The sequence below is a fragment of the Mus caroli genome, unplaced genomic scaffold, assembly GCF_978045245.1.
Source record: "Mus caroli unplaced genomic scaffold, Mus_caroli_1 scaffold_6, whole genome shotgun sequence".
NCBI lineage: Eukaryota > Metazoa > Chordata > Mammalia > Rodentia > Muridae > Mus > Mus caroli.
In genome coordinates this window covers 110117501-110144580 of record NW_028227261.1, presented here as the reverse complement: position 1 = coordinate 110144580, position 27080 = coordinate 110117501, and the positions used below count along the sequence as shown (strand labels likewise).

At 51.0% G+C, this 27080-nt stretch overlaps 1 protein-coding gene across 1 annotated transcript in view; it reads right to left on the bottom strand.

Moving 5' to 3' along the window:
• Pax5 (paired box 5) overlaps nucleotides 1–27080 on the bottom strand; it is a 173726-nt gene that overhangs the window by 5969 nt on the left and 140677 nt on the right. Inside the window, exon 8 of the mRNA XM_085839326.1 lies at nucleotides 219–305. Within this exon, the coding sequence (XP_085695452.1) occupies nucleotides 219–305 (87 nt within the window). The remainder of the gene's footprint in view (nucleotides 1–218; nucleotides 306–27080) is intronic.

The following is a 27080-nucleotide window of genomic DNA, read 5'->3' as shown; positions in this document are numbered from 1 at the left end:
AAATGTGAGTTACTCATGGGCAAGCACTTTCCCTTGCTTCTGTTCTCCCTCACATTCCCACCTCCATGAGCTGCAGTGGCATTAACTGTACTAAGACCACCAGAACAGAACCGCACGCATGGCCAAAGATATGACCAGACCTCAGAAGGGACTGTGGTCCAGCAAATAGGACATGTGGGGCAGCCACGGACCCAGGGACACCACAGGTTAGTACTCACCAAGCAGCCCTGGGTTGGGGAACCTCCAAGAATCATTGTAGGAAGAATACTGAGGGTGGCTGTAGGGACTTCCAGAAAATTCACTCCCTGCAGGAGGTGGGCAGAGAGAAACAGAAGACAAATGTTAAATCAGGTTCAGAAAAGGCAGTGGGCTCAAGTCCATTTAACTGCTGGCTGTTGATGGTGCTCATCCCTTCAGTGAGTCTCGGGTGCTTTTGGTAACCAATAACAGGATACCGGGGTCATCCTCTCATCCAGTGAGCTGTCTATGTCACTCCAAAGCCCTTGGATCATTCCCATTGATAATGGGAATGGAGGCCACGGAGCCGTCCTAGGTGCTGGGTGGGGTCTCTCTGGGTTCACCTGCACAAGTCCAACCCTAGCCTGCTGGGCTGTTGGCACTGGCTGAGACACCTTAGGGACCCTAGTGTGTCAGTTCCATCCCTCATGACCTCATCTCTAGTGTGGATCCTCTGTGCTGGGAATTCAGAGTGACTGTGCCAGGGCAGCTGGCTGGACAGGAGCATGAGACACAGGGCTACCCCATGTGTCTGCTGACAGGAAGGGACAGGCTAAATGCTTAGGAAACAAAAGAGGAAGTATGGGAGGGGGTTGGGGGTTGTCTAGGCACTGGAGAGGAGGCAGTTTTTCTTGGTGGTGGGCATGCTCAGGCAGGTGTACATGGGTGAAGGGAACCCGGAGGACAGTTCACTCAGATCCAGCCTGTAATGCTAAGCATTCGCCCCTGGCTATTCTCGGGGTTCACAACAGCCCCAAGAGAGTCTTCTGCCAGCAAGGCCAGCCTCGAGTCCTGTCCCTACATGCTTGTAGCAGTAGACTCTGCCCATTTCTTTCTTCCTTCTTCCTATAGCTGGGACCCAGAGGGCAGACTGGGTCCTCTCTCTCCCACTTGAGTGCCCAAGAGCCTGGCATGTCTATCTAGCAGGGGCTTTGAAGCAGGGCAGGGAAAGCCAGAACACTGGATGGTTTTCTTAAGCCCCCAGGTAAGGCCCTGCCCTGCTGGAGGTGACAGGCATTTAACACGGTCCCGAGGGAGTACCTGCCGCCAAGCGTGACTCCATGATCCTCCTAAAGGGAATGCACAAAGGCCAAAGGGCAAGAGGCTTTGGAAGAGACAGGTTCTCCTCCCACCTCATAGGCAAGCACAGTCAGATCACGCACACACCACACACACACACACACACACACACACACACACACACACACACACGCTCTTGCTCAGGCCTCTCTGGGGGCCACTCCCTGCCTGACAGGCTGAGCCTTCCAATTCTCTGTTTTTTATGCCTCAGCGGTCAGGGTGCCAGGTTCCCGCATACAGAGGGAGAGTGGTGACAGGGCTGGGCCGCACAACTCAGCCTCAGCAGATCCATCAGTGCTACAGAGCCTCTGCTGCCTCCTCCCCTCCCCTTCCCTCCCCTCCTCTCCCCTCCCCTCCCTCTTTCTTTCTCCTCTTCCTCCTCCTCCTCTTTGAGAAACAGGCTGGAGAGAAAGCACTCTTGCCAAGGCTCTCATACCCATAAGTCAGAGGCACATCCTGACAGCGCCACGCCTGCCCTATCTCTGATTAGCACCATCGTGCCAGGCCACCTCTTCCAGGAAGCCTCTCTGAGCTGCATCCCCAACGGGGAATGTCTTAAGGCTGCTCAGCTGGAGTGACTTGGCATAGACCCTGGAGGTCCGTGAAGGCTCACAGGTAGCTTCCAAACCCTCTGGATTCTAGAGACTAGAAGAAGAGTCCCAGTCAGCACCATCAGCTCTTACATCCGGTGTGGCTTCTAGAAGGCACCCTTCCCTGTCTCCGCTGTGGCACACAGAGTCTCCTGCATCATCCTCTCATATCCCATTGGCCTTGCAGTGGGTGGAGTCCCCACAGCACTCGAGTGTCTGTTCCTACAGGTCTCTGCCCTGCCTGCTCCCAGCAAACACCCTGTTTGGCTTCCCCAGAGTCCCCGAGGCTCTCCTGCCCCCTTCCTGGGCTCCATCCAGGAGAGGCCCTCCCTGGGATGCTTCCCCTGACCAGCTCATCCTTCTGTCCTGCCACGGTTTATCCCACAGAGCTCATCACTTTCCAACCTGTCTTGTTCATCATGTTCATCTTGTTAATTATCTGTCTCTTCCACGAGGCTGAGAAGTCCTTGGGGACAGAGTTTTGTCTGTTTATGTCTCGATCCCAAGCTTCAGCACAGGCATGGCATCCGTCTGCATGCATGGATGACTAATTAGTGAATGAGTGAATGAGTGGATGAGTGAATGAGTGAATGAGTAGATGTAGGTCAGCCAGGGACCCGTTACTGAGTGGACTGAGTGGACCTTTTCTTGGATAATGGCCCTCATTTTTAGCTCCCACAGCCAGGGATATGCTGTGGACTCTTCTGTGGGCTAAGATTTAAATTAATTTCTGATTCATTGTCCATCACAACATCCTGGGCCCAGGAGGAGACACCTACCTGGACTCCTACCTGGTGCCCTCAGAGTCGTGGTGTGGTGGGTATCTGAGTCCTTGTCCTATGCCATGCCCTTTAGAGTATATACTCTTGGAAAGGGATCCTGGTTATCTCAGGGACTTGAAGCTGACCTGGAGGCTGTCCTGCCACCTGTTGCGGACTCTGCAATGGGGCCTGACTATCTCAAGTGCTGTATAGTAAGCTAATATTGTGTACAGAGTAGAAAAGCTACTCCAGATCTCACTACCAAGGAAGCTGTCCACAGAGCTGGTCCACACAGTAACAAAGTTGGCTAGGGGCAACAGACTGACCAGGCAGATGCCACAGTCCTCGATCAACTGGTGTGGGGCCAGGCTTCATGGGTTCAAATCCCGAGTGTGCCTCTTCAAAGTTCCGGAAATCCCAGTGAGTCACTCAATTTCCTCTGTGCCTCAGTTTCCTTCTCTGTAAAGCTGGGGCAATTGCAAAGCTCATGTGGTGCTTGCAGAGGTTCAAAGAAGGCTCAGCACATGTCAGCCATGCTGACATGCTCCTCCATCAGTCCCCAAGTCTTCCTGGGCATCCAGAATCAAACTGAACCTCCCAGCCACCCTGCGATGCTCACAAGACTTAGTAAAACTGCATTTCAGTTGTGAAGTGGTCTCTCTGGGACCAGAGCATAACTCCAAGGCCAAGTTCCTACCTCCCGGTCTGGTCCTGGACTCTTGTCTTTAAGACATTGTTTTTCCACCACAGGCTCTGTTTCCTTATTTGTCAAAGGGCAGAGCAGACCAAATGCTGTATAACCCAGTAGTTCTCAACTTTCCTGACGCTGAGAGCTCATCACTGTTCCTCAGCTTGTGGTGACCTCAACCATAAAATTATTTCGTGGCTGCTTCACAACTGTAATTTCGAATCCTAGTGTATCTGATAGGTGACCCCTGTGAGGGTGAGACACACAGGTTGAGCACCACAGCTATAGATCTTCACTCCCAGCTGTGGGGATGCCTTTCCTCTGGGGTAGGCCTGGGGCTCCAACCTCCTCACCGCCATCTGCACAGTGAGGAGAACCTTAGCCTTTGCTGGAACCTAAAGCAGCAGCTTGAAAAAGCAAGGTATGTTTAGCTTAGAGTCCTGGGAAGCCTTCTGGGTCCACTGAAGGGCCACTGAGAGAAGTCTTAAGGCTGGTTAGGACTCCAGCAAGGGAGACGGGGACTCTGGGCCAAACTGAAAGCAGGAGCTGGGGCCCGAGGCCGTTCAGTGTGTGCTGTGGGTTGGCGAGGCCTGTGGCAGGGTACATAAGGGTCAGGGAAGAAGGGTTCTTGTTAGCTGACACTAGGATCCAGTCAAGGCTGTGGTTAGAAGGGTGAGGTCAGGGGGCTTTCCAGTTGGCTGCTGCCCCAGCAGAGGGAACTGACCGTCCACAGGTACACAATCCTCCTCTAGAGCAGGCTTTCAGAGATCAGGGAACCAAAGTGCCTGGTTCTAGCTTTTGCTGGGGCTTCCAGAGGTAAAGCCAATAGGCCCGAGGTCAAAGGTCATACAACAAAACACCTTTCTTTATGAGTTCACCCAGCCAAAAAAGACTCTGCCCTACCTTGGGGCTCCTTGACTCTTTCTACTGATTCATACTCTGGACACCTCTCAAAGGAACCCCTTAAATCATAGATTTTTATGTCTTATTAACAAGAAGGATTCTGTGTGGCCCCAGAAGAGAAGAGAGGTCACCTTGTATCCAGATAGCTGTCACTCAGATACCTGTTAGTCAGTAGGACCCATCACTCAGTGGGACCTCCATCCAAGAGGCACAGCACATACTGGCTCTCCTTCAAGAGCGACAGGTTCTATCTAGAGTTCAACGCACGGAAGCATCTGAGAACTCTCCAATAGCAAACCAGTGCCAAACAGCTGACCGGTCTGGTCAGTGGAGTGGCCCCATGGAGGAAACTGTGGATGAAGGCCTGTGGTTAGCACACAAGCTCGGCCCCTCACGGTGTCATGGGAGCACAAGGGAGGACCTGAGGCCAGCTGAGAGCTTATTAACCATCAGCACTTCTTCTCAAAGGATGTGTGGCTTTGGGCAAGTGACTCAGCCTGTCTGAGCAGTCTCCTCATCTTCAATATGGACTAAATAAATCATTGCTTATGGTTTGGATGTCCCCACACAAAAAGTCAAGTTGGCGTTCATCTCTAGTAAGAAGTGTTAAGAGGGTAGAAGGAGCTGGGTGCTGTGGTGCACACCTTCGATACCAGCACTGAGGCAGAGGCAAGAGGATCTCTGTGAGCTCAAGACCAGACCAGCCTGGTCTACAGAGTGAGTTCCAGGACAGCCAGGGCTACACAGAGAAACCCTGTCTCAGAAAACAAACAAACAAACAAAAACCAAAAAGCCCAACTAACCAAACAACAATAACAACAAAAACAAAACAAACAAAAAAAAGAGGGTGGAAGCCAGATCAGATTATTGTATTTGGAGGCTGGGCTTTGGGGAAAGTAACTAAAGATACCTGCGGTCATGGGGGAGGGGCATTAACACCATGGAACTGGGGCTTTACAAGCAGAGAGACCTGAATTATGTCCTGTGGTCATGCGAGGTCCTGAAACACCTCAGAAGTCAGCAGGGTTCCCTGTTAGCAAGAAGAGCTTCACCGGGTGCAGCTGCCTGAGTGAACTTCCCAGTCCTCGGAGCTGTGAGCTAACCAACCCTCACTCTCTATAAGTACAGCCTGCACCATTCTGCCATAGCAACAGAAAACGCACTAAGGCAAGCACCTGCATCATGGGCCCTGCATCACAGCGATACAGTGTATCTGGAGGGACAATGCGACCTCCTCCCAACATGGAGAAACTAGGGAAGGTAGGGATGGAGGGAAATGGAAAAGAGCCCCACTAACAAGTGGGGGACAGGCTCCAAAAGGATTTCCCAGCTTTCACTGAGCTCTTAGGTATGCAGAGGGAAGATCTAGGTGTAGGGGTGGAAACAGAGAGAGCTGAGGGCCTGTGCTGTGCGTGAGAAGATGGAAGGACCTGACTGGAGGGACTTGAAGATGCAAATGCCCACATGGAATGTGTATGAGTACATGTGTGCATATGTGTGCGCCCACGTGTGTGTGCGCATGTGTGTGTGTGTCTTTATCTGTGAGTGTGCATGTGTGTGAACATGTGTGTCTGTGTTTCTGAGCATGTTTGTGAGTGTGTGTATTTGTGTATGTGCACAAATGAGTGTGCATGTGTGTGTATGTGAGAGAGCTATGTATGTTAGAGAGCTGTGTGTATGCATGTGTATCTGTGTGTGAGCATGTGTGTGCATGTGTGTATATGTGTGTGCACATGTAAGCATGCATGTGAGAGAGCTCTGTGTATTTGTATTTGTGTGTGTACACAGATGAGTGTACATGTGTGTGTGTGTGAGAGTGAGAGAACTATGTATGTTAGAGAGCTGTGTGTATGCATGTGTGTCTGTGTACCTGTGTGTGTGAGCATGTGTGTGCATGTGTGTGTATGTTTGTGCGCATGTAAGCATGCATGCATGTGAGAGAGCTCTGTGTGTGTGTGAACACCTGAGGAGTGGGAATCCTCGCTTCAGTCTTAAGGTGTTGTGTAATTAGTGAAACTCTCCCCCTGTCCATCGCCCATGCATCCTGAAAGCTTGCCATTCACTGGTTTGCGTATGGATGCCCTCTCCAAAGTTCACGGAGAATTTTGGGTGCCATGTGAGTATTTTGAGGGTAGCCTTATGGGACGTCAGCTCTCAGGAGGGCAAGCTGTGGAACGCTAACCCACACGTTCTTGCTTGTCACTCGTGTGCTCTTGCTCTCTGACTTTCCCCAGATCATTCCATCCGGGCTGGCTGCTGCTGCTGTGTCCTTACACTTCCCAACCTCCAGCACCGTGTGCCAAGAGAAACTTCTCCTCCTCACAAAGCACCCACCCTCAGGTATGTTGTTATAGCAACGAAAACACACTGAAACAAGTCTGACTTGGTGTTTTCCCCAGACATGGGGTCAGAGGAGATTCCTGGGTGCATTGCTTGTATGGACAGTGGAGTTACGGTAGAGACATGGTCAAAGGGCATGTAGTGTAGATCACAGAGTCACAGGCCAGTGTGGGAGAGAAGCCTGGAAACACTGCAAAACTGTGAAGGAGAACACCGTAGTTTTCTACATGGTGGCAGACAAGGATCTGATTACCTCTTGCTTTTAGTTGTAGTGTTAAAGGAGAGCAGCCAGAAAGGAATGGTTTGGCCCAAAGAGTCAACTGAGCAAAGGCAGGGAGGTGTGAAGGCTGAATCCCTCCAGACAGTCCCAGGCCACACCCTGGGTGTGGTCCTGCATGCTCTGACCTAGAGCTGCCTACCATGGGGAAGAAGGTAGAAAAATGGCCTTTAGGGGTCTGTAAAGACAGCTCAGCTGTTGAGTGCTTGCTCTTCCAGAGCACCAGAGTTCAGTTCAGCACCTACATCCGGCAGTTTATAATTGCCTGGAACTCTAGCTCGGGCAGATTCGATGACCTCTTTTAGTCCTGAGTGCACTCACACACCGGTGGCATACACATATACAGATACACAGACACACACATAAGTAAAAACAAAATCTGTTTTAAAAGACAAAAAAAATCGGCTGGTGGTAGCACACACATTTAATCCCAGTGCATGGGAGGCAGAGGCAGGTGGATCTGTGTGAATTTGAGGTCAGCCTGTTCTACAGATGAGTTCCAGGACAGCCAGAACTACACAGAGAAACAATGTCTCAAAAAAAAAAAAAAAAAAAAAAAAAAAAACCAAACCAACCAACCAGTCAAACAAGCAAGCAAGCAACCAACCAAAATCCTGAGTTTGCAGACCCGATTCTGAGGGGTGGGACTGGGTTTCAAGCTTCTTCTGTTGAAGGCTGATAGAGAAAACTCTAGGCTGGGGAGAAGGGCTGGTGCCCACTGCAGACCCACCCACTGCAGACCCACCCACTGCAAACAGGCTTCCCCAGCAAGGCAGTCCAAAGAATTTCAGAGGACACCACTCCAGCCATCCTCCTTTCAATCACAAGCTATCTCAGGTTTGCCTGTCTCTCTATCCTTCTAGCCTGTTATTGTTACCATTTTTTTCATTTTTAAGTTAAGTTGCCAATATCAGTACATTTTAGGTACTCCAGTATACATATCATGAACTAAAGTTCATAGCCAATTTAATGAGCACATTTTCCTTTTGGATATAAAGTTTACATGTAACAAAACAAGCAGATACTAATGCCTTGATTTGACAAGTGCATGAACTATGTTACCCAAGCCAGAAACTCTGATGAGTTCTGGAATGTTAGCATCACCCTACAGAGAATGCCAAGAACCCAGCTGTGTGGCTGTATCATCACATGCTCTCAGGTTCCAAGTTAGCTCTGACCACTGAAGGGCCCCTGATGGCCACCAGCAGCCCCTGCGAGGTCATTCAGTAGACTAAGTTGTGGGGAAGAGCTCTTCCCTTCGAAGTTTAAGGAATGTAACTAGAAGTCAAGCCTGCTGGTGTGGACCTGTCAGTCCAGTCACTCTGGAGGCTGAGAAACAAGCAAGTTCAGAGTCTGCATGACAGGGAGGGAGCCCCAGGCCAGTCTGGGCAACTTAGGGAGAGTAGGTCTCAAAACAGAAAGTAAGCAGAGGGCCAGGGAGGGAGGGATAGAGTGCCCCACTGGCATGAGCAGTGCTTAGTGCTTCCAGACAAGCAAGCAAGCAAACAAGCAACAACAAACAACAAACAAAACAGCCAACCACACCAAAACATTAGGATAGATGTGGGTTCCCCCCACACATCCCAGCCTTCCAAATACAAAAGAAAAAGCCCTGAAACTCTCACTACATTTGAGTTTAGAGGGGACGGTGATGAAATGGTCTCACCCGAGAAGCCTGGGGCTCCAGCATCATTTTCTCCTTCACTCAGATCCCAGAGATAGCAAGAAAGTCAAAGTTTCCCAAAATCCTCAGAAGTGACAGGCAAACAGGCTCCACATAGCTCTTAATTAACCCAAAACGACACCTGCCAGATGACGGGAATTTGCGTGCTCGCTGGGGGCCGACCTGTCTGCAGATGGTCGGCTCCCACCTCTGCTCCAGACCTTGGCTGGCTGCAATTAACATATGGAAAGTCTTTCAAAGTGACTTCACAGTCAACTTCTGTTTCTGAAGGAGCCGAACTGGGCTGGGAGAGAAAAATCTTTGTGGAGGAGGACAACCACGAGGAGAAGAGATCTGAAAGGAGCCAAGGGTTCTCAGCTCCTCCCTGTGGTCTTGTAGAACCACATGGCAGGTGGTGGGTCAGGAATCAGCAGGTACTTGGGCTGTTGCATTGCAGAACTGTCTGTGACCACGGTGACCAAAATAAGAACATGACACAGACACAGCCTATGCATTAGTATACTATTCAATATACATATTACACATAGACAGGATCTAAACATATACGCATACACCTGTATGAATATACAGCAATATAAACAATATATACATAGGTATGTATGTGTATACTTATGTGCACATATGTCTGCATGTGTGTATATTGACAGGACTCTGTCAAAGTCTCTCTGAGTGACCAAATAAAAAGATTATTATTATTATTATTATTATTATTAAGCCTCAGTTTTCGCTCTGTGAAAATGACAACCAGAAGACTTCCCTTTCCCCTCTTCTCTGCATCCAGCCTCCAGCCTGGCCCTACACAGGCCAAGGGATGCTTGCCCCCCCTCTCCACAGCAAGTCCTTCCCGGGCTCCCAATAGGGAGGCAAAAACCAGAGCTCAGGGAAGGTCAGCCTGTCAACCTGGACAGCCCTGCGCTGTGCGCATCGATCCACTGCTGGGAAAAACCTCTTCCCCTACCAACTCAGGCCTTCCTTCAGAAATGCCGAGGGAAGAGAAAAACCGAGACAGAGGGTGGGTGTGAGGAGAGAATGCACAATGCGACTCTCCTCTGTTACCGGAGGCCCACGGCAGGGCTGGAGTGCCATAGCGACCCAGGTAGAGGGCCAGCCTGGGCACTGCTTCTGCTACTGGCCAGCCAAAAGCAGTTGTGTGGCCTTCCTGACCCCGTTCTGTGTTCTGCTTCCTATGACTCTATCTAAAAACCTACAGATTCTTCAGGGACTGATGCCCGCATTATAGCAGCACCACCCTAAGCCAGGACACAGCCAAGCTTTCTCAAGTTCTGCCCAGCGGTGGTCCATCAGATGCAAGAATGGAGCCTTGAGCTGCACAGTCCTGTTGGCAGAGACCCAGACCGAGGAATAACTCTATTAAAAGCATAAATGTGCATTAGCCACGAACCAAGCAATGCAGGTCCATTGTCTTGTTCCCAAGGCTTATTCCCCGCACCCCCTCCTTTGACATGCTTGTCCCCCTAGGCATCTCCATTTGAGACCATTGGCTATGCTGCTGTGGCACATTTTGAACAGTTCTGGTCCAGTGTTAATCTGCTCTGTTATACTCTTATTCCAAACCTCTGATTCATTATGCTCCAATTTAAGCAGATGACAATGGGCAGGACAATGCACGTGGTGGCAGACAACACCTGACTTTTATGGGTCTGAATGTGGGGCAAGTGAGCTGGAGCCTGGCTGTGTCTCAGCAGGAAGTGCCCATAGGCTTCCTACTTATGGAGATGAACTCCCAAGTTGCCTCAAGTAGGCTAGGCGAGGCCCTTCAGGGTCTGCTTATAACGGACGTTCCAGCCACATGTCACTGCCCACAGCCACATGCCACATTCCAAATCCCTGCACTGCTGCCATTTTCCACAGATGTCGCATGTCCATCCAGATGTTCCATGATCTCCACCCAAACTCTTCCTTCCTTTCCCACTTCATGTCCTATCCCCAGCTCATCAAGGCCCAGATCAAATTCCACCTCCACCAGGAAGCCCTCCTGAGCAATGCTCCCTATTGAGAGCCTCCATATCCTGAGTCCCCAGCCCTGGGTCCACCATTGCACTTTCTGGCCAGACTCGGGACCACTGGGAACTGTCTTCCCTGCCATTGAGTCTGTGGCTGCCTCTGGCAACCAACAGAGCCCTGTAGCTCTAACCCAGGGCCCTGCCCATCTCACCAGTACTGACTGTGTGCACTAAATGTGGCCTACTATGGTCACAGGACACTTTCAGGATCCCTCTCCCACTCTGTGCCTTGGTTGATTCTTCCAGGCCCCACCTTCCACAACTTAGACGAAATGACACTGAAGTATGATTTGTCACTCACTATAACAATGGCCTGAGATAGCTAACTTGAAGAGCAAACAGATCTATTTTGCCTCACAGTTTTGAGGCTTCAAAACCCATTGGTTCCGAGTTTGAGACAGCACATCATGGCTGAAGACATGCCTAAGTGAAGCTGTTCACTTCACAGCCAGGAAATGGGAAGGAGAAAAGAGGACGCACCTGTTCCCAGAGTCCCCTCGATGTCCCAATGATGTCAAGAACTTCCATAGGCCTCACCTCTTAAAGGTTCTACCACCTGTCAATAGCACCAAGCCCTTAACATGTGGGCGGTGGGAATCCTTCCAGATCTCACAGATCTACAGTGATTACCAAGAAAAACACCCACATATTCATAACTGCATCACAAGGTCCATGTTGGACTCCTTTGTGCCCAGCTTAAGAGTTAGACAGAATGACTAAAATGGTTCTTCTGCCCTAAAGTCCTGAGACGACTCCTGAACCTCAGACATGAGCTCAGGGGTTCTCATCATCTGTCTCTGAATTGGGGGAGGCCCCTACATTAGTGATGGGTTTTATTTTGGCAAGTCCATCCAGCATCCCCAGTGGCCTTTCTCCCTGACAGAGGTCCTTAGCCTTGGGAGAAGGAGCCCAGGTCCCAGACCTGTGAGAACTTCTGTATCAAAGACACATGGAAGTCAGCAGAGAGTCAGTGTAGAAGCTGGAAAGCATTTTGACGAAGAGAGCCAGGAAGTGGCTGTTATCTGGGTCTCTAAGGACACTGTAATGTCATCATTCACGAGCTTCCGAAATCTACCCCTGTCCACCAATCAGCTCATACAACATCCTGAAGCATCAAAGATGGAGGAGGGAGCCCCATCTCCTCCAGTCAAGAGGCCAGTTCAGCAGGAGGTTGGATGCCTTCCCTAAAGACTCATGTGTTAGAAGGTTTGGTGCTCAGGGTGGTACTCTGGAGAGGGGCTGTGAGTCTTTCAGGGGTGGGATGGTGGGAGGTCTTTAATTCTCTGCAGGTGGCTGGCTGGTCCCTTCCACTCTCTGCTTCCTTATTCACAAGGTGACTATTGACCGAGACACAGGTGCCAGTCCCACCTCAGGCTCAGACCAGCAAGACTGTCCCATCTTGAAACCGAATCTCCATAACTACTGAACTTGAATAAGCTCCTCTTTCCTAGGTGAGTAGCCTGCTCAACATTTGCCTTTTAGGGGATCCAAGGTGGTGTACACGTCTGGCAAACAATGGGCCACACCCTTCTTCTCTTAACACTGCTCACAGCAGCTGCTGGCTTTGGACCCCGTCTGGCAGACTTGGGAGGGAGCCGGGGCAGCTCCGAGCTGCAGGACGGGTTTACAACTAAAGATGGAAAGGTGTGTCTGGATTTTGCACAGTCTTAGAAAACAGTGGCTGCCACTCTGTGCTAATAGCTGGGAGGCTGTCATCAGACCTGGCCAACGCCCACTGGCACTTACTCAAATGGCGTGGAAAAGTCATTGAAACTCTGAACCTGAGGGGGTGACCGGCAGTGTTGTTATCCCAGAATTCACAGGGCCAAATAATAACGGCACACTTGAAGGTCCACTGCGGATTAAAAAGGGTGGCACAAATGTAATGGGCTATTTGATGTTAAACTCAAGGCTTCCTGAGACTGATTGAAAAGTGAACATGTTGGGGATTTTTATTTTTTTGTGTTAAAACTTATATTTCAGATGATTAAAAAACAACTGGTCAAAGTATGGAAAATGAGTGTGGGTTACTCAGCCACAAACAAGGCCTCTGTACCGCACTCCATCCCTCCTTCCTTTCAGTGACCATCTCAGAAAAGGGGACAGAAAGATTGTGAGAGCCAGGGGTCAGGAGGGCTGGAGCAAAATGGTGTCTCTGGACGTGACAGGACCACTGCATGCAAGAGCTCACAGCAGCTGTGGCTGCCTTCGAGAGACCTCTACAAGATCAAGCCAGTCAGTATTCCACAGTAAATGGGAAGAAGCTGAGGAGCCCCCAGCCCTACTAAGGAGCTGTGGATGGATGATGGTTTCTGGAAGAAGGAGAGACAATTTTCTTTAAGGGTGTGGCCTCTGGGGGCACTGCCCTGCTATGGTAAATGGCCTCATACCCATGAAATTGGATTTGGTGAGTGATTAAAAACAACATGAAGAACACGTGAAATTGGGTAGGGGTGAGGAATAGAGGGCGGATCTGGGAGGAATTAGAAGGGAAGTGGGTAAGTGTGATAAAAATACTTCGGGTGAAAGTGTCAAAGAATTGAAAAAATATAATATTAAATATGTGTCAGGCTGGGTGGTAGTGGTTCGTGCCTTTAATCCCAGCACTCGGGAGGCAGAGGCAGGTGGACCTCTCAAGGCTAGCCTGGTCTACACAGAGAGTGATCTGGGATAGCCAGGGCTATACAGAGAAACCCTGTGTCAGAGAACCCTCAGATACATTTCTCACATTTCAACACATGTCTAAAATACTTGTCTGAAGGAAAACCTCAAACTAGGAGCCAGGCCCCCGGTCACGGGTCTCTTCCAGCTTGTCCCTTTCAAATGATCTTATCCTTGGTTTCCCACAGGTAGAAGCAAGACAAGATTGATGTCTGGACTGTCCTTCTGTCCCTGACGAATAGTCCCTGGGCCTGGACTCTTTGCTTGCTCACTGATACTCCAATTCCCAGTCCTTCCATGTGATCTCTCTTTCATTTGTTTGGTTCTTGAAAATAGACAGCTTCCTCTAGGCTAAGTGTAAAATCTTATCCCTGGTCCTTATCACCAGTTCTTAATCTCAAAAAATTGTCCCAGGCTAGTTCAAGTTAGAGACCCTCTAATGGCATATTCCCAGAGCCTAGAGGAATTCAGCCTGACACCATCCCAGTGCCAGGCCAAAGCAAATGTACCTTCCTGTGGTCTTGACCTGGCCTGTCCCTCAGAGCAGCCATGGGCCCGGGAGCTTGCAGGGCACCTGTGCTGGCGAGGTTGGCTTTCCCTGAGACCCAAGCATCCTAGGCTGACTAATGAGATGGAGGTGAAGGTGCCGTACCTTGCTGGGAAGTCACAGTGCTAGTGCCGACCCACACTGCCTGCCATCAAATTTTAATGCTGCGGCTGACATATTTATGGAATGCCTCCCCAAGTGTTTGCGAGGAGACTAGACAAGATTTACCTCTGCAATTACTACTGCAACGGTGGCTTCACTGTGGGCTGGGAACTCCGAAGCCCAGAGCCCCACCGCACCCCAAGGAACACACTCAATTTTGCACACCTTTCCTGCCCCCAGCATGCAGGGGTAGAAGTGGGAGGTAGAGATGAATCAGATACGGTTCCTGCCCACGGAGAGCCCACAGTCTGCAGGAGTGGGCTGTACACACATAAATTACCTTCCTCTGAGGTGGCTGGGGACCATGGTGCTGAGACAGGTACTAGACACAAGCTGGGGCTCAGGGGTTGGGGGGTGAGGTGGGGGAAGTCTTATTTCTTCCCTCCGAGTCAGGATTAAGGAAGAAGTCGGAGATCAGAGCCTTCGGAGCCCTTCAGCTGCTGTGGCTCTCAGGTTCTTTCCTTGCAAGAGGGGTCTCCCCAGTGCTTCCTGACCATCGCATGCTGGCCTCTCAGAGGGACAATACCCTCGTTTACAGTGCTACATCCCTGCACAATCCTCTGGGGTTTCCCTTCTCAAAGGAGGTAATGGACCACACGGCTTCTTGCTGCCCACTAGTCCTCACTGTGCCAACAACCAGATGCCCCTGCAGAGATGCCCCAGGACAAGAGCAGATCCAGAACCTGGGATGAGTGGGGGCAGGGCTCCAGTTTGGCTGCACTGTATTATAGGCTGCAGAGACAACCACAGAGTTCTGAAACTTCAGACTACAATAGACACCCCAGACTGAGTTATCCTTTCATCCCAGCACTCAGGAGGCAGAGGTAGGTGGATCTCTGTGAGCTCCACACCAGCCAGCGCTACATAGTAAAACACTGTCTTAAAACAACAACAAAGATTAAAACAACCAAAACACAACAACAACCCAGCGGTCTGGGTTATTTGAACCTGAGTGGAGCCAACTGTAAAGAGGTATCGAGTGAGTTTAAAAACTAGTGATGCTGGTCCTCAGAGGGGCAGGGCTGGCCTCCAGCAGAGAGTTGTTGGAGATGGAGATTCCTGTGTTAGCAAGCTGCACAGCTGGCCACCTTTTGCCTAGGACATGTCCCCTTGACGATGTGCAATGGAGTTGCAGGTATGCTGGCCAATATTACAGTTTCCCAGCATCCTCTGAGACCTAAGCGCCTGAAGTGGGTTCCTTAGAGGCCAATCTCTAAGAAGGCTGTCCTCTGGAGGCTAAGCACCTAGAAGGGCTTGCTAGGTAGGAGGCTGCCAGTCATCTTAGGGGCCACTATTCTCCAGAGAGTTTGGTAAGGCATAAACACTGTATAGGCAGCTGAATTTGCAACACCCCCTGACTAGGTCATATGCAGGTATCTGTCCTGGCCCTGTCTTCACCCCAAAACTCACTGAATCAAAGTCCTTTCCATGCCTGGGTCTCAGTTACCCCAGCAGCACAGTGAGCAGTTTTACCTTAAAGCTGGCTTTCCTGATGGGAACCTTCCTTCTTAAATCCTTTTTAAAAACACGGATCTGGGCTGGAGAGATGGCTCAACTATTAAGAGCACTGACTGCTCTCCCAGAGGTCCCGAGTTCAATTCCCAGCAACCACATGGTGGCTCACAACCATCTGTAATGGGATCCGTTGCCCTTTTCTGGTGTGTCTGAAGACAGTGACAGTGTACTCATATACATAAATAAATAAATGTTTGCTTCAAGCAGCTGTTGGAATCACTTTAAAAAACCATCAATCTAGTATGTATGTATTTACATGTATGTGTGTATGTATGTATGCATGTATGTATGTATTTGTGCGCATGTTGAAGTTGGAGGACCACTTCTGGGAGTTGGTTTTCTCTTTCTGCCATGTGGGTTCAGGGATGGAACTTGTCAGCTGGGCTTTGACCCTCTGAGCCATTTTGCCTGCTTGAGACCTATTCTTTCATAAATGCTACTGACACTTACCTATGTGTCCCCTGTGGCTGCCCCACAGACTTGTCTGAGGAAGTTTTGTGGGTAGACAGCCAAGGGGGAAAAAGGAAATGGGGGATAGCTCAGTGACCAAGGGGAGAGGAACAGACGTGTTTCCAGGGAGAAGAAGCAGAGCCGGTGCAGAAGCCCCTCCCCACCAAGAGTGCCAGGGGACCGGACAGGTGCCCAGCCTGAGGCTGGGCATCACACAGGGCACCGTTTCACCCCTTTGTTCCTGTTCCAGCCACAGAGAGGGTGCCTGAGTTAGACATGGAGCCACAGGCCTGAGCAGATCAGACTGCAGTCCTGCCCCATCTGCGCTTACACTCCGGGGAAACAGCCACACCGTAAAGTCAGAGCAGGCAAACAGAGCACACGGTGTGCTGGACCCTGCGAGGAAGACACGCGAGGCATGGACGGAATAGACAGGGCAGAGGAGGAGATGAGATTTTAAACCGAGTGGCTAGGGATGGCTTTCCTTCCACTAAAGAGGAAGCGAGAACTAGCCAACTGGTGGGAAGAGCAGGAGAGGCATAGCCACCTGGATCACAGAAGGACCGACATCTACATTTCAAAGAGACTATGGCCTGTCGTGGGACCCCACAGTTGCTGTTAAAAGTAGCCTGGCAGCTGGGAGTAACGTTTGATAGCAGAACTTGGGAGGCAGAGACAGGCAGATCTCTGTGAGTCTGAGGCTAACCTGGTCTGCATGCGTAGCAAGTTGCCAGCAAGCATCACCGTGTCTTAATTAGGGTTTCTGTTGCTGTGAAGAGACACCATGATCCCGGCAACTCCTACAAAGGAAAACATTTATTGGGGCTGGCTTACAGCTCAGAGGTTGAGTTCATTGTCATCATGTCGGGAAGCATGGCAGCATGCAGGCAGACATGCATGGTGCTGGAGGAGCTGAGAGTTCTACATCTGGATCAGCAGGCAACAGGAAGGAGACAGAGAGACTTGGACTGGCTTGAGTCCACCCCCAGTGGCACACTTCTTCTAGCTAGGACTATGCCTGAGGTACTATTTTCATCCAGAGATCCACACCTTGTCTCAGTAAAATGAAATAAAATGAAGTCAAGGCCTGGAGAGATATGGCTTGTGGGTAGGAGACATGGGGAAGCCATCATGAACTTTCACTGGAAGACTGACCTTTCCATAGGGAAAGGGAACGCTGGCCCTTGGGATCTTATGCCACAAAGCTAGGAAGGGTCAGGCCACACGCCATGCTAGTAGATGGTCACTGGCTAAACCTGAGACCAAGTGTGATACTGGACTCTGGGTCTAGTCCCGGCTGCGCAGGGCCAGCCCTGCCCTCTCGCTGAGCCTACGTAAAGAGCAGCCCAAGACAAGATGTGACTTTGAGGTTGTGGTAAGGATTCTGGCAGAGAATAGATGTGAAGACTGAGTAAACGAGGATAGAAGTGTGTGTGTTTGTGTGTGTGTGTGTGTGTGTGTGTGTGTGTGTGTGTGTGTGTGGTGTAGTGTTTGGAGTGAGGCACTTCTCTTGTCCACTAGGGGGAGCCCTGCAATCCTCTCTTCAACAGAAATTAAGTTGGCAAGCCTCTGTGCCAACTCATGCAGAGAATTTCAAAAACTCCCAGCGGTCCTCAGGGTGGGAATGTTTAGCTGGCTGCTTTTCCAGAAAACCAGGTTCGGTTCCCAGCACTCACAGTGTTTCTCCCAACTGTTCGTAATTCTGGGATCTGACGCCATCTTCTGGCCTGGATGACTGTGTTGCTTACTGAACAAGAACAGCCAGATGACAGACAGGTCCTGGGGACTAAGGCCTAACCTGCTTTCCATTCACCAAACTTTGAGTCCTGGCAAGAGGTTCTGTCTGCACAGGAGAAGGAACAGGGCCTTAAGAGATAGCCTGAGAACACCCCAGGGAAACTGGAACAGGCCATGGGTCAACACGCCACGGGTAGGGTCACCTATCTACCATTTCTCTTCACAGGAATCTGAGTGTGGTTTCTTGACTGAGTGTTTGCCTTGGGTTCCACCTTCGGCAGCACAAAACAACTGAAATAGAAACGTTCAGGGGTTCAAGGCTAGCCTGGGCAACAAAGTCAGGCCCCACCTCCAAAAAGGGCTCTGTGACACTACAGGACTCTATTCTAGTACTTCAAGTCAGAAGGGGTAAGCATGCGCCAGCTCTATCCTCCCTGAAATGGGATAGCATCCGCCGACCTCCAGATGGACAGTGAAAGGCGGGGGCTGAGGGGTGGAAGGGATTAGCCCAGGGTCCACGGGGTGCACAGTGCACGGAAGGTCTCGGGTAATTTCGCTGCCTCTTCAAAGTGAGCCCTTCACTCCCTCCCAAGGAGAACCGACAGATGGCGCTACTGAGAGAGGGTCCTTACTGCAAGCCTAGATGGAAGGAAGCCCAGCTCCCTCCGAGCCCGGGAATCCCGGAGTCAGAAGTTGAACAACCATCCCGCAGAAGTGCGGATGGAGAGGGTAGAGCAGAGTCCCGCGGGGTCACTGGGAGCCCATCGGCGGCTAGGACTGGACCCTGCGTCAGGGGACACCTCTCCATTCTCACACGGCCCTGTGTCTCCAAGCCAGCCTCCCCCGCAGCCCACCCGCTAGCCTGCCTTGGGCCAGCGTGGTGGCAGGCCCTGCTTGCTCCCCGGGGAGTCCGCCGCCAGGCCTGATGGCGCTAGCGGAGGGAGGGAGGCCGCCAAGCTGTCAGTCTGGAGGTGCCCCTCAGAGCTCCTCCTGGCTGGAGCGAGGAGGGTGGGCCGGCTCCAGAGCTGGGCTGTCAGGGCCTTCACAGAGACGAGGCCGGAGAGGCCTGCCTGACAGCTCGCCCACCGAATTAGGACCATTTGCATGCTAATTTCTAGCGCTCCAACGGGCTGGCAGGCTGGCTGGGGTGTATGGAGTGTGCAGAGAGGCGCACACCTCCCAGCCCGCCTGCGAAGGAACAATGCTTGACTGATCTAGCTGCGTTAACGAGCAAATTATGGTAATTTTGTTATTACAAATGCATAGAAATTTCCAAAGCAGGCAGCTATTCAGGGTTCCTCCCTGCTCCTCCCTGCCCCTAAATACCGAGTCCCCTGTTTGTACACAAGGGTCAGCTCCTGCTCAGGACTGAGATTTCCAGGGGCCAGGCTTCTCTCGGAGCCTTTCCAGGGAGGTCTAGGATGAATGGGGCCGGAGCTGGTCACCAGTCAGGCATATATATCCCGCAGGCAGGCAAGCCTCCAGCTGCTGTGTCCTTCAGACCTTGCCTCTTTGTATCCCCTTTGCCTCCTGGGACTCTCATTCCAACAAAACCACTCCCAAACACCGTGTTCAAGTTGGATCCCCTCCCTTGTGAACATGAAACATGGGGTACTTCTCTTTATAGAAGGTTTGAGTTTCGGAGTCATTTGGCCATGTCTGTGTTCACACTGTGAGCTGGGCTCAACAATGCGGACAAGCCTGTGACCCGATGAATGAATGAATGAATGAATGAATGAGAGTAGGTGTGAGGGGAGACAGGCAGAACGTGGCTTACAAATGAGGATCCCCCCCCCCTTTGCTGGGTCAATGCATTGAGAGCAAAGCCAGTCCCAGTTTACCTGCCAACTGGCAACCTCACCTGGTGTTTGTCATTGCCCACTGTTGAAACAGCTACATGCTAGTGTTTCTAGTGATCGTTTTTTGGTTGGAACTGCATCTCTGGAAGGATGGTCTGGGATGCATCCAGAGAGGCACTGTCTTCTGGGGGCTCCCAGTTCCCAGCTGTGGTGGGGAGGGGTGTGGCCACTCCATGGTTTGGGCAGGGCACCAAGGCAGTGAAGTTGCCTCACAAGGGCAGGGTGGCCATGTGTCCAGCACTACAAGAGATGGTGACAGTCACCATATTCTGTGATCGGGATTCCAGGCCAGCCTGATGTGGCTCGAATCCACCTTGAAAATTGGTCAAACAGGCCTCTCTAAGGCTCACTTACAGGAAGCTTAATGGGAGGGAGGTCCTGTTTCTGGTAACTGGGAAAGCAAGGACCCGACCAGTGTCCAGGAGACAAAGGCCCAACCCAAGTGGAGGCTTCAGGCTGCGGGTCGTGGTCTGAGTTTTTTGTCCATCTGATTTTCTGGTTGGGTTATCATTTCTAGAGGATACTGAAGCCAGGGAAAGAACACAATCATTGAATTCTGTCAGCTACCTGACTCCAGATGAAAAGCCGGACTAGCTGAAACAGGAACACCCCCCACCCCCACCACAGTGCCTCAGGTTCTACGCCCCCCTCTGCTGGCCTGGGAGGCAAGCATCTATATCCACTGCTCAGGGCAGCAGAGGTCCACAGGAGGGGCTGAAGCGATGGGGACATGAAGGCTGGCTGGCTCTTCTTTAACCTGCCCTGTGACTCTGCTCACAGCCTCTCTTACCCTTAGCATGGCTGTCCAGGCCTCTCTAGCCACAGTGGAGGGTGAAGTTATTGTAGACTGTGGTCTATCGCATGACGGTGTCTCTGGCCCCTGAGAGGTGTGTGCTAGAGTGGACCCCATCCGCACTCCCCAACCCAGGCCTGCTTCAACCTCCAGCCATGCTTCTCCGACAGGTAGGACTTACCCACCAAGGACAGGGCCCAGAGCCCCTGCACAGCTGCCCTTCCCAGACAGACCTGCAGAGGTTTGCTATGTGGCTGGCCTCTTGACTTGTGGAAGGGAGACACAGGATTCTTTGCATTAACCAGGTTTTTTTTTGGGGGGGGGTTGCTTTGTTTGTTTGTTTGTTTGTTTTTTGCCTCACCAACCCCAGTGGCTCATTCCTGGGTGCTCTCTCTAAATGAATCCTTAGACAACGCGTTTTTGGAAAAGTGGGACATTGCCCAAGTTCAGGTTCATTAGGCTCAGCCCTGGCCCTCCACATAGACAGGGCGCTTCTCCCAGGTCAGCCCGGGTCACAGACCTTCTGCCTCACAGAGAAAACCGCTTCCAGATATGAACACAGTGTGATTAAGAGTCAAACGCCACGTGGCCGAAGTCCTTCCGCTTGCCATCCGGAATCCTCCCTTGCTGTGTGACTCTAAAGCAACCATCTTTTCCTGGGTCTCAGTTTTCATCTCTGTAAATTGGGGCCGAAAACTATGCCGGGAGGTTTGGAAATTATAAAACTCTGTGCAAATGGGAAGTCATGAAAGAAGTCTCAAGATGGTCCCAACCGTTCTGTACACCGGCCTGGCAGGACAGTTTCCAAAGCATTTCTGAGCTGGGATATTCTTTAGACAAAAGAATATGAGGAGTCAGTTGCCATTTTAACATCCTCCGTTTCTCCCTTGTGCCCTCCCTTGCCTCTCGCTTCTTCCTTCTTCCTTTCAAGCCTGGCTTTAAGTCTCCCTGTAAGTCCTTTATCTGTGACTCTGCACATAGACTCCTTATAAAGAAAATTCATTTGTTCAGGGTCACCGCGTGGTTTTTCATTAAAAACAAATTACCCACTCTCAGGGAGGACATCTGGGCTTCCTGGCTCCCATTAATGACTATATTTCCAGCCTCCCCGGCCTGGTTGGGCTCCTCTTGCCTGTCACCCTGCCTTCCAGGCCCCGGGAGGACAATGAGAGTGACAGCCAACTGAAAGGGAAGACATGAGGGATGAGGGCGAGAGGCGAGTCCCCTGGGACGAGAAGGAGGGAAAAGTGAAAAAAATAAATAGCTCAAACAGAGGGTAACAAGGGCCATTGTTTCAGCATCTTCCAGAGAGCAGGTACTGAAGGACCAGGGCAGCGATGAAGAGGAGCGCAAGCCCTGTTTAATTACACCCTGAACCCGGAGCCTGGATTCCATCCTGGCTAATAAGGGAGTGAGGGAGCGGGAGTGTGGTATTCACGTAAGTTCTATCTAGATCCCACCAGCACCTACTGTGCTGCGTGTTGGGACTGGGCACAGTCCCTCTTCCAAAAAAAAAAAACAAAAAACAAAAAAAAAACAAAAAAAAAAACTCCAGGCTGGGTCTCACCCCAGAAGCAATCAGGAGACACAGTCCGACATAGCCCAACAGTTGCAAGCAGACAGAACATGGTTGTTGGCCTGGGGTTGAGATGTCTATGGAAAAGCACGGCCCTGCCTAGGGTGCATGCAGGGGGAGGGGGGAAACTGAGGACCTATATGACAAATAGGTCCCTTGAAAGAGTAAGTGTCAGTTAGGCGAAAGCAGACTCCGCATGGACAGATGGACAGGGAGGGAGGAGGGAATATCCCAGAATCTGAAATGTAATTTCCCAGGATCCAGCAGCAAGGGCCTTCCCCTGGCCAGGAAGGAACTGTGGATCGGGAAGGCTGCCTGAAGCATCAGAGGACCACCAGGGAAACCACATTCTTCTCCAGGGACCAGTGTCTCTCAGATAGACTTCATGCCCTCTTAGTCTCCAGTGCCACCAAGGTTGGGCAAGCTTGAAATACTAATTCTAGACCTTGTTCAGCCTCGATGCTCCCAGATTGCCCCTGGGGGTAGAGCCACACAGGTTATGTCACTACCAGAGTGGCTAACTTGCTTGTGAACTAGGATGGACATTCCACTCTCACAAGGTGCTTTCAGCAGCAACCTGGGTACCAAGTGGGTGTCACCTCCCTAGCCGGTCAACACCATGAAGGTTAACGGGGTGGGTGGGAGGAGCATGGGAGTCTGGTGTCAATTAAGAACACTCTTTTCTTGGAGGGCAAAAGCCAAGCCCTACTGACTCCCTTTGCTCTTATAGGCTCTGGGCAGAGGAGGCTCAGGGGCAGTGAGCTAGGTGTGGAGGCTGCTCCAGCTCAGGGCTGACAGGTGACAAAGTCTTGGAAACAGGGCGGGGCTGTGGATTCCAGCAAGCCAAAGGGTCCAAACACAAGAGCAGAGCTACTTCAAGGACCTGAGTGCAGACATGGTGGACGCACGGCTCAGGACCTTTCTGTGTACCACCATGTCCTAACCCCACCCCCTTCCCTCACTGTCTTGCTAGGCTCCTCCTATGCTTAGGGACAGCAGCACAGATGCCTCTGAAGGCTCTGGCTGCTTACTTGCCTACCTTGGAATATGACAGTGGTGTGTCCCCGCCTTTACAGCCTTCTGTAGAAGCACCTGCCCTGCTCCTCTATGTCTGGCTAAATCCCTGTTCTGTGCTCGCAGAGCCCCTGGGCTTATGAGACACCATACCTGTTCCACTGTGGGCCCTAAAGGACTTGCCTCATGAGGTGTCCTTAGGTTCCTGTGTAGATGCTCAGTAAACTGAAGGAAGGAAATGGGGGGCTGCTGATACCCCATTATCTGAAGGCCTTGCATTTATTCATTGTGGTCAGTGGGGTGCAACAGGAAAGCCAGGCTTTCCCAAGCCCTTGCCCCCAGACACACAAGTACCATCCTGCGAAGGCCCCTTCCACCTTAAAGCACAGTAATTACAGCACATTATTAATTTCTGCTCTAAAATTACCAAAAGCTTCCATCTAGAATCGTGCCTGTGGAACCACGTGACCATGAGTGATGTGCGCTATGATGAGCTGTGATGTCTTCCCAATTACTGCTCGGACTTGGGAACTTTCACAGAGTGAGACAATCTAACCTAAAATTGTTTTCAAGTGTGATGAAATTTTTATGAGCATTAAATGTAATAGTTAATAAAAGTTAATGTTGCAATGTGCAGACATTTCCCATAATGTTTATTAATATTCGCCTGCCAGTTTCCTTTTTGAATTTCAGAGGCAAAGTACATTTTTCTTCCAGCGTCAGATTGGTGTAAAGCCCTGAAAGGGGACTAGGCCTTTGGCACAGGGCCCGTCTGGATCCTGCACTCCTGTTTACAGTCTTGTGGGACATCCCAGGGTAGGCTACCTGTAGGAGCTTCAGTCTGGCAGGGGCTGATACACACCGATAACATAAGAAAAGGTGAAAGGAAAGGTGAGCAGAAGAGAATGTAGGTCCTCGGCTTTAAGTGGGCAGACTGCTGATGTCCAGTGGACATGGGCTGGTGTGAGCCCTGGATTCACAGCTCAGGTAGCAAGGGCAGAGGGTGGTGGGGTGCTGCGTGGCCTGGCTCATTATACTGCAGCGTCTATCCCACCCCATGCCCTGATAAGCCAGGCCTGTATCTGCTGTTCCTCATTTACTCCCAGGCCAGTCTCAGAGAACCAGAGAGCACTGCCATGGGCCCTCTTGGCTGGCTTTTTTGGCGAGCAGTGGTACTGGGAGTCGTTCACAGAAGGACGGCCTTGAGTCAAGCTGTTTTACACTGACTGTGGGGCCAGGGACTAGGAATGATCATCCTTCCTCAGTACTGGATTCAAGTCTAATCTCTGTCATCAGGATCCGGCTTGATCATTAGGACTTAGAAGCTGAAGGCCCGATGCCCAACAAGACCATCCATCCTCCTTAGAGATCCATGGGCCCCCTGTGCTCCTCTCTGTACCAAGCCAGCCCTCCCGCCTCTCAGCAGGGGAGGGCCCTGAACCATTGGGGGCTCAGCCTGCTCCTTATGTGTCTGGAGTGCAGATACTCCCTCCCACAAATGCTTTCATTCCTTCTAAAGCAAATCTTGACTGTAGCCCTTTGATCTACAAGGCTGTTACAACCTAGTCGTTTTATTGTTTTCTGTCTGACAGTCTGTCTGTCTGTCTGTCTATCATGGCACGCACATTCATGTGGCTACATGTGGAGGATGACATGGGGCAACCTTGGGGTCACTCCTCAGGAGGCACAGTCTGCCTTGTTGCTTCGATGGCCACTCACTGGTCACCCAAATAAGGGAGCTGGCCCGCAGGCCCCAGGGATCCTCTGTCTCCGCTGCTTTCCCAGAGCTGGAATGACAAATGTGTGTGCCACCACGCCTGAATGTTTTTTTAAATTTGGGATCAGAGGATTTAACTCAGGTTTTCACGCTTGCACAAGTATTTTACTGACTGAGTCATCTCCTCAAAACTTCTACATAAAACATGGGATTTTTTTTTTTAATCTGTCTCCCAAACTAGACTGTGAGCTCCCTGAAGGCAGCTACTGGGCCTGAAATGCCACACTGGACCCCAAACCAGCACTTAGTGTTTCTCAGGAAATGTCTCAAGAGTGAATAGCGAACACGCAAATGGACCACCTGTGGCTTCACCCTATTTGCTGGGTTCCGTCCTCCATTCCTAGCATGGCAGAATGACTGGCGGCCACTAGAGGGCAGCAAAGAGTCAGAAACAAGCAACAGGTGTGCGCCTGGGGGCCCAGGACCACCCCAGCCAGAGGTCCTGCAGAAGGCCCAATGGGAGCTCGTTGAGAAAGCCAGTGGGGCGGGGATGGGGCTCAGATAGCAGGCAAAAGCCATTCACTCTCTAGAGAAGCACCCAGAGGGCTGTGGTTCAACCTCCCTTCAGAGGCTTGAGACTCTGTCAAGTCCTGGCTTCTGACAGTCTTTACTAAACTGGTCCAGTTCACTGGACTCCAGTCCAGTTGTGAGAAGGGTCTCCCCATACCACGGGAATAAAGTTTCACACCTGTGTCCCCTGTGCAGAATATATTTTACCCCGTGAATAAGAACATGATGGACTACACAGGGGTCCCGGCCACATCCCGCCAGATTCTAGCCCCACCCTTTCCGCCTGGCTAGCACAATTCAGGGGTAGTCAGTCTCACTACAGACAGAGAAAACTCCTTCCTCTCCTGACATCCTAAGCAATAGAGCCTGTGAATGTGTAAGATTCCACAGCAGAGAGAAATGAAGGTGGTAAAGAGGACAGAAGCTGTTGCTGAACTGTCCTGGGTTGGGTGATAGTAAGTTCCTTCTAACAGGAGAGAAAGATGGTGGCAGCATGTGAGGTGGCCCAGCACTGCCAACTTTAGAAATGAAGCAATGGGGCCACAAGCCAAAGGATGCCCGGAGGCATCTGTGAGCTGGAGAATGAAATAAAACACACACCCCACCCCCTGTGCGAGTGTCCAGAAGGAACTCAACCCAGCAGACACCCAGACTTGAGCCCAGTTTTGGGCTTCAGACTTTAAGAACTGGAAGATAAAACATTTCTGTTGTTTGAGGTCCCCGAGTTATGGTAATTTGTTATAGGCGCAACAGGAAATTAATACACTTAGGTTACTGGAGAAGACTTGTCTAGGTAGGGGAACAGAAAGCTGTGACTGAGCCAGACAGACTGGCAAAGAGGGGTTGGGAAAGCCACAGAGGCTGATGTCAGAGAAGCAGGTCTGGCTCCTGCCCTGCCTGCACTTGCAGCTTGCATCAGACTTCCCTTCTGGTTCCCAACGCTCCTTCTGTCTCTTGTCCTCACTCCCTACCTCTCAAGTGACTGGAGACTGTCATTTCACTGGGCACCTTAATTGCAAGGCGTTTAGAAGTAATATCTTCCAATCCTTGACTACTAGTGACTACTAGAGTGCCTAGGAACATAGGGACCACAGGGACTATAAGGGACCATAGGGACTATAAGGACCAGCCATGCTCTTTTGTGCACACTGTCTAACATGCATCCTTCTATCTGCCTCTGTTCCTCTGCTGCAGCCCAGGGGAGATAAGGAAATTAGCCTTGCTGGTACAAAGCAGGAGCTAAGCAAGGGGCTGGGGAGGGAGTCCCTGCTCCCTTGAGTGATTCTCAAAGATGCTTTCCTTGTTTTCAGACTCACTGAAGCCAAAGGGCAGGGAACTCCCTCCCCTGCAGACCAGGGTATTTAAGAGTTCCAAATGCCATGTCAATATCTGTTAGGTTGCACAAATATCTTCAGGCAGGTACCTGGTACTAACTCACCGATCAAGACACTGTGGAATCTTTGGTGCAAAACTTTTGGCATTTGCCGAGACTTGATGGAAATCAAAACTGAAATCTGTCTCCACCCTTAGCTGATAAAATACGAGGGCCTTGCTTTCTTCTGTATAACTGATCTGCAAAGGGCTGCTGGGAGGGAATCCGTAAACCCCTGAGAGGAATTAGATGCCATGTTCTGCAGACACGAGGATGCCCTGGAGCAGGAAGGGCAGATAGTACCTCAACAGCATCAAGGCCAGGACGCAGGACATGCCAACAAACTGCCACTCAAGGCAGAACTCGTTAGGCCTGCTTTCCCCACGCACCCCCCCCACACACACACACACAACCCAGAGCTTAACTGCCCGAGTGTGCCCTGGAGACAGTCCCTCCCCTGTGTTTCCCAGAAGCAAATGTTATAAATGGAAGGTTCCACTTGTATGTGGGAAACAGGGACAGC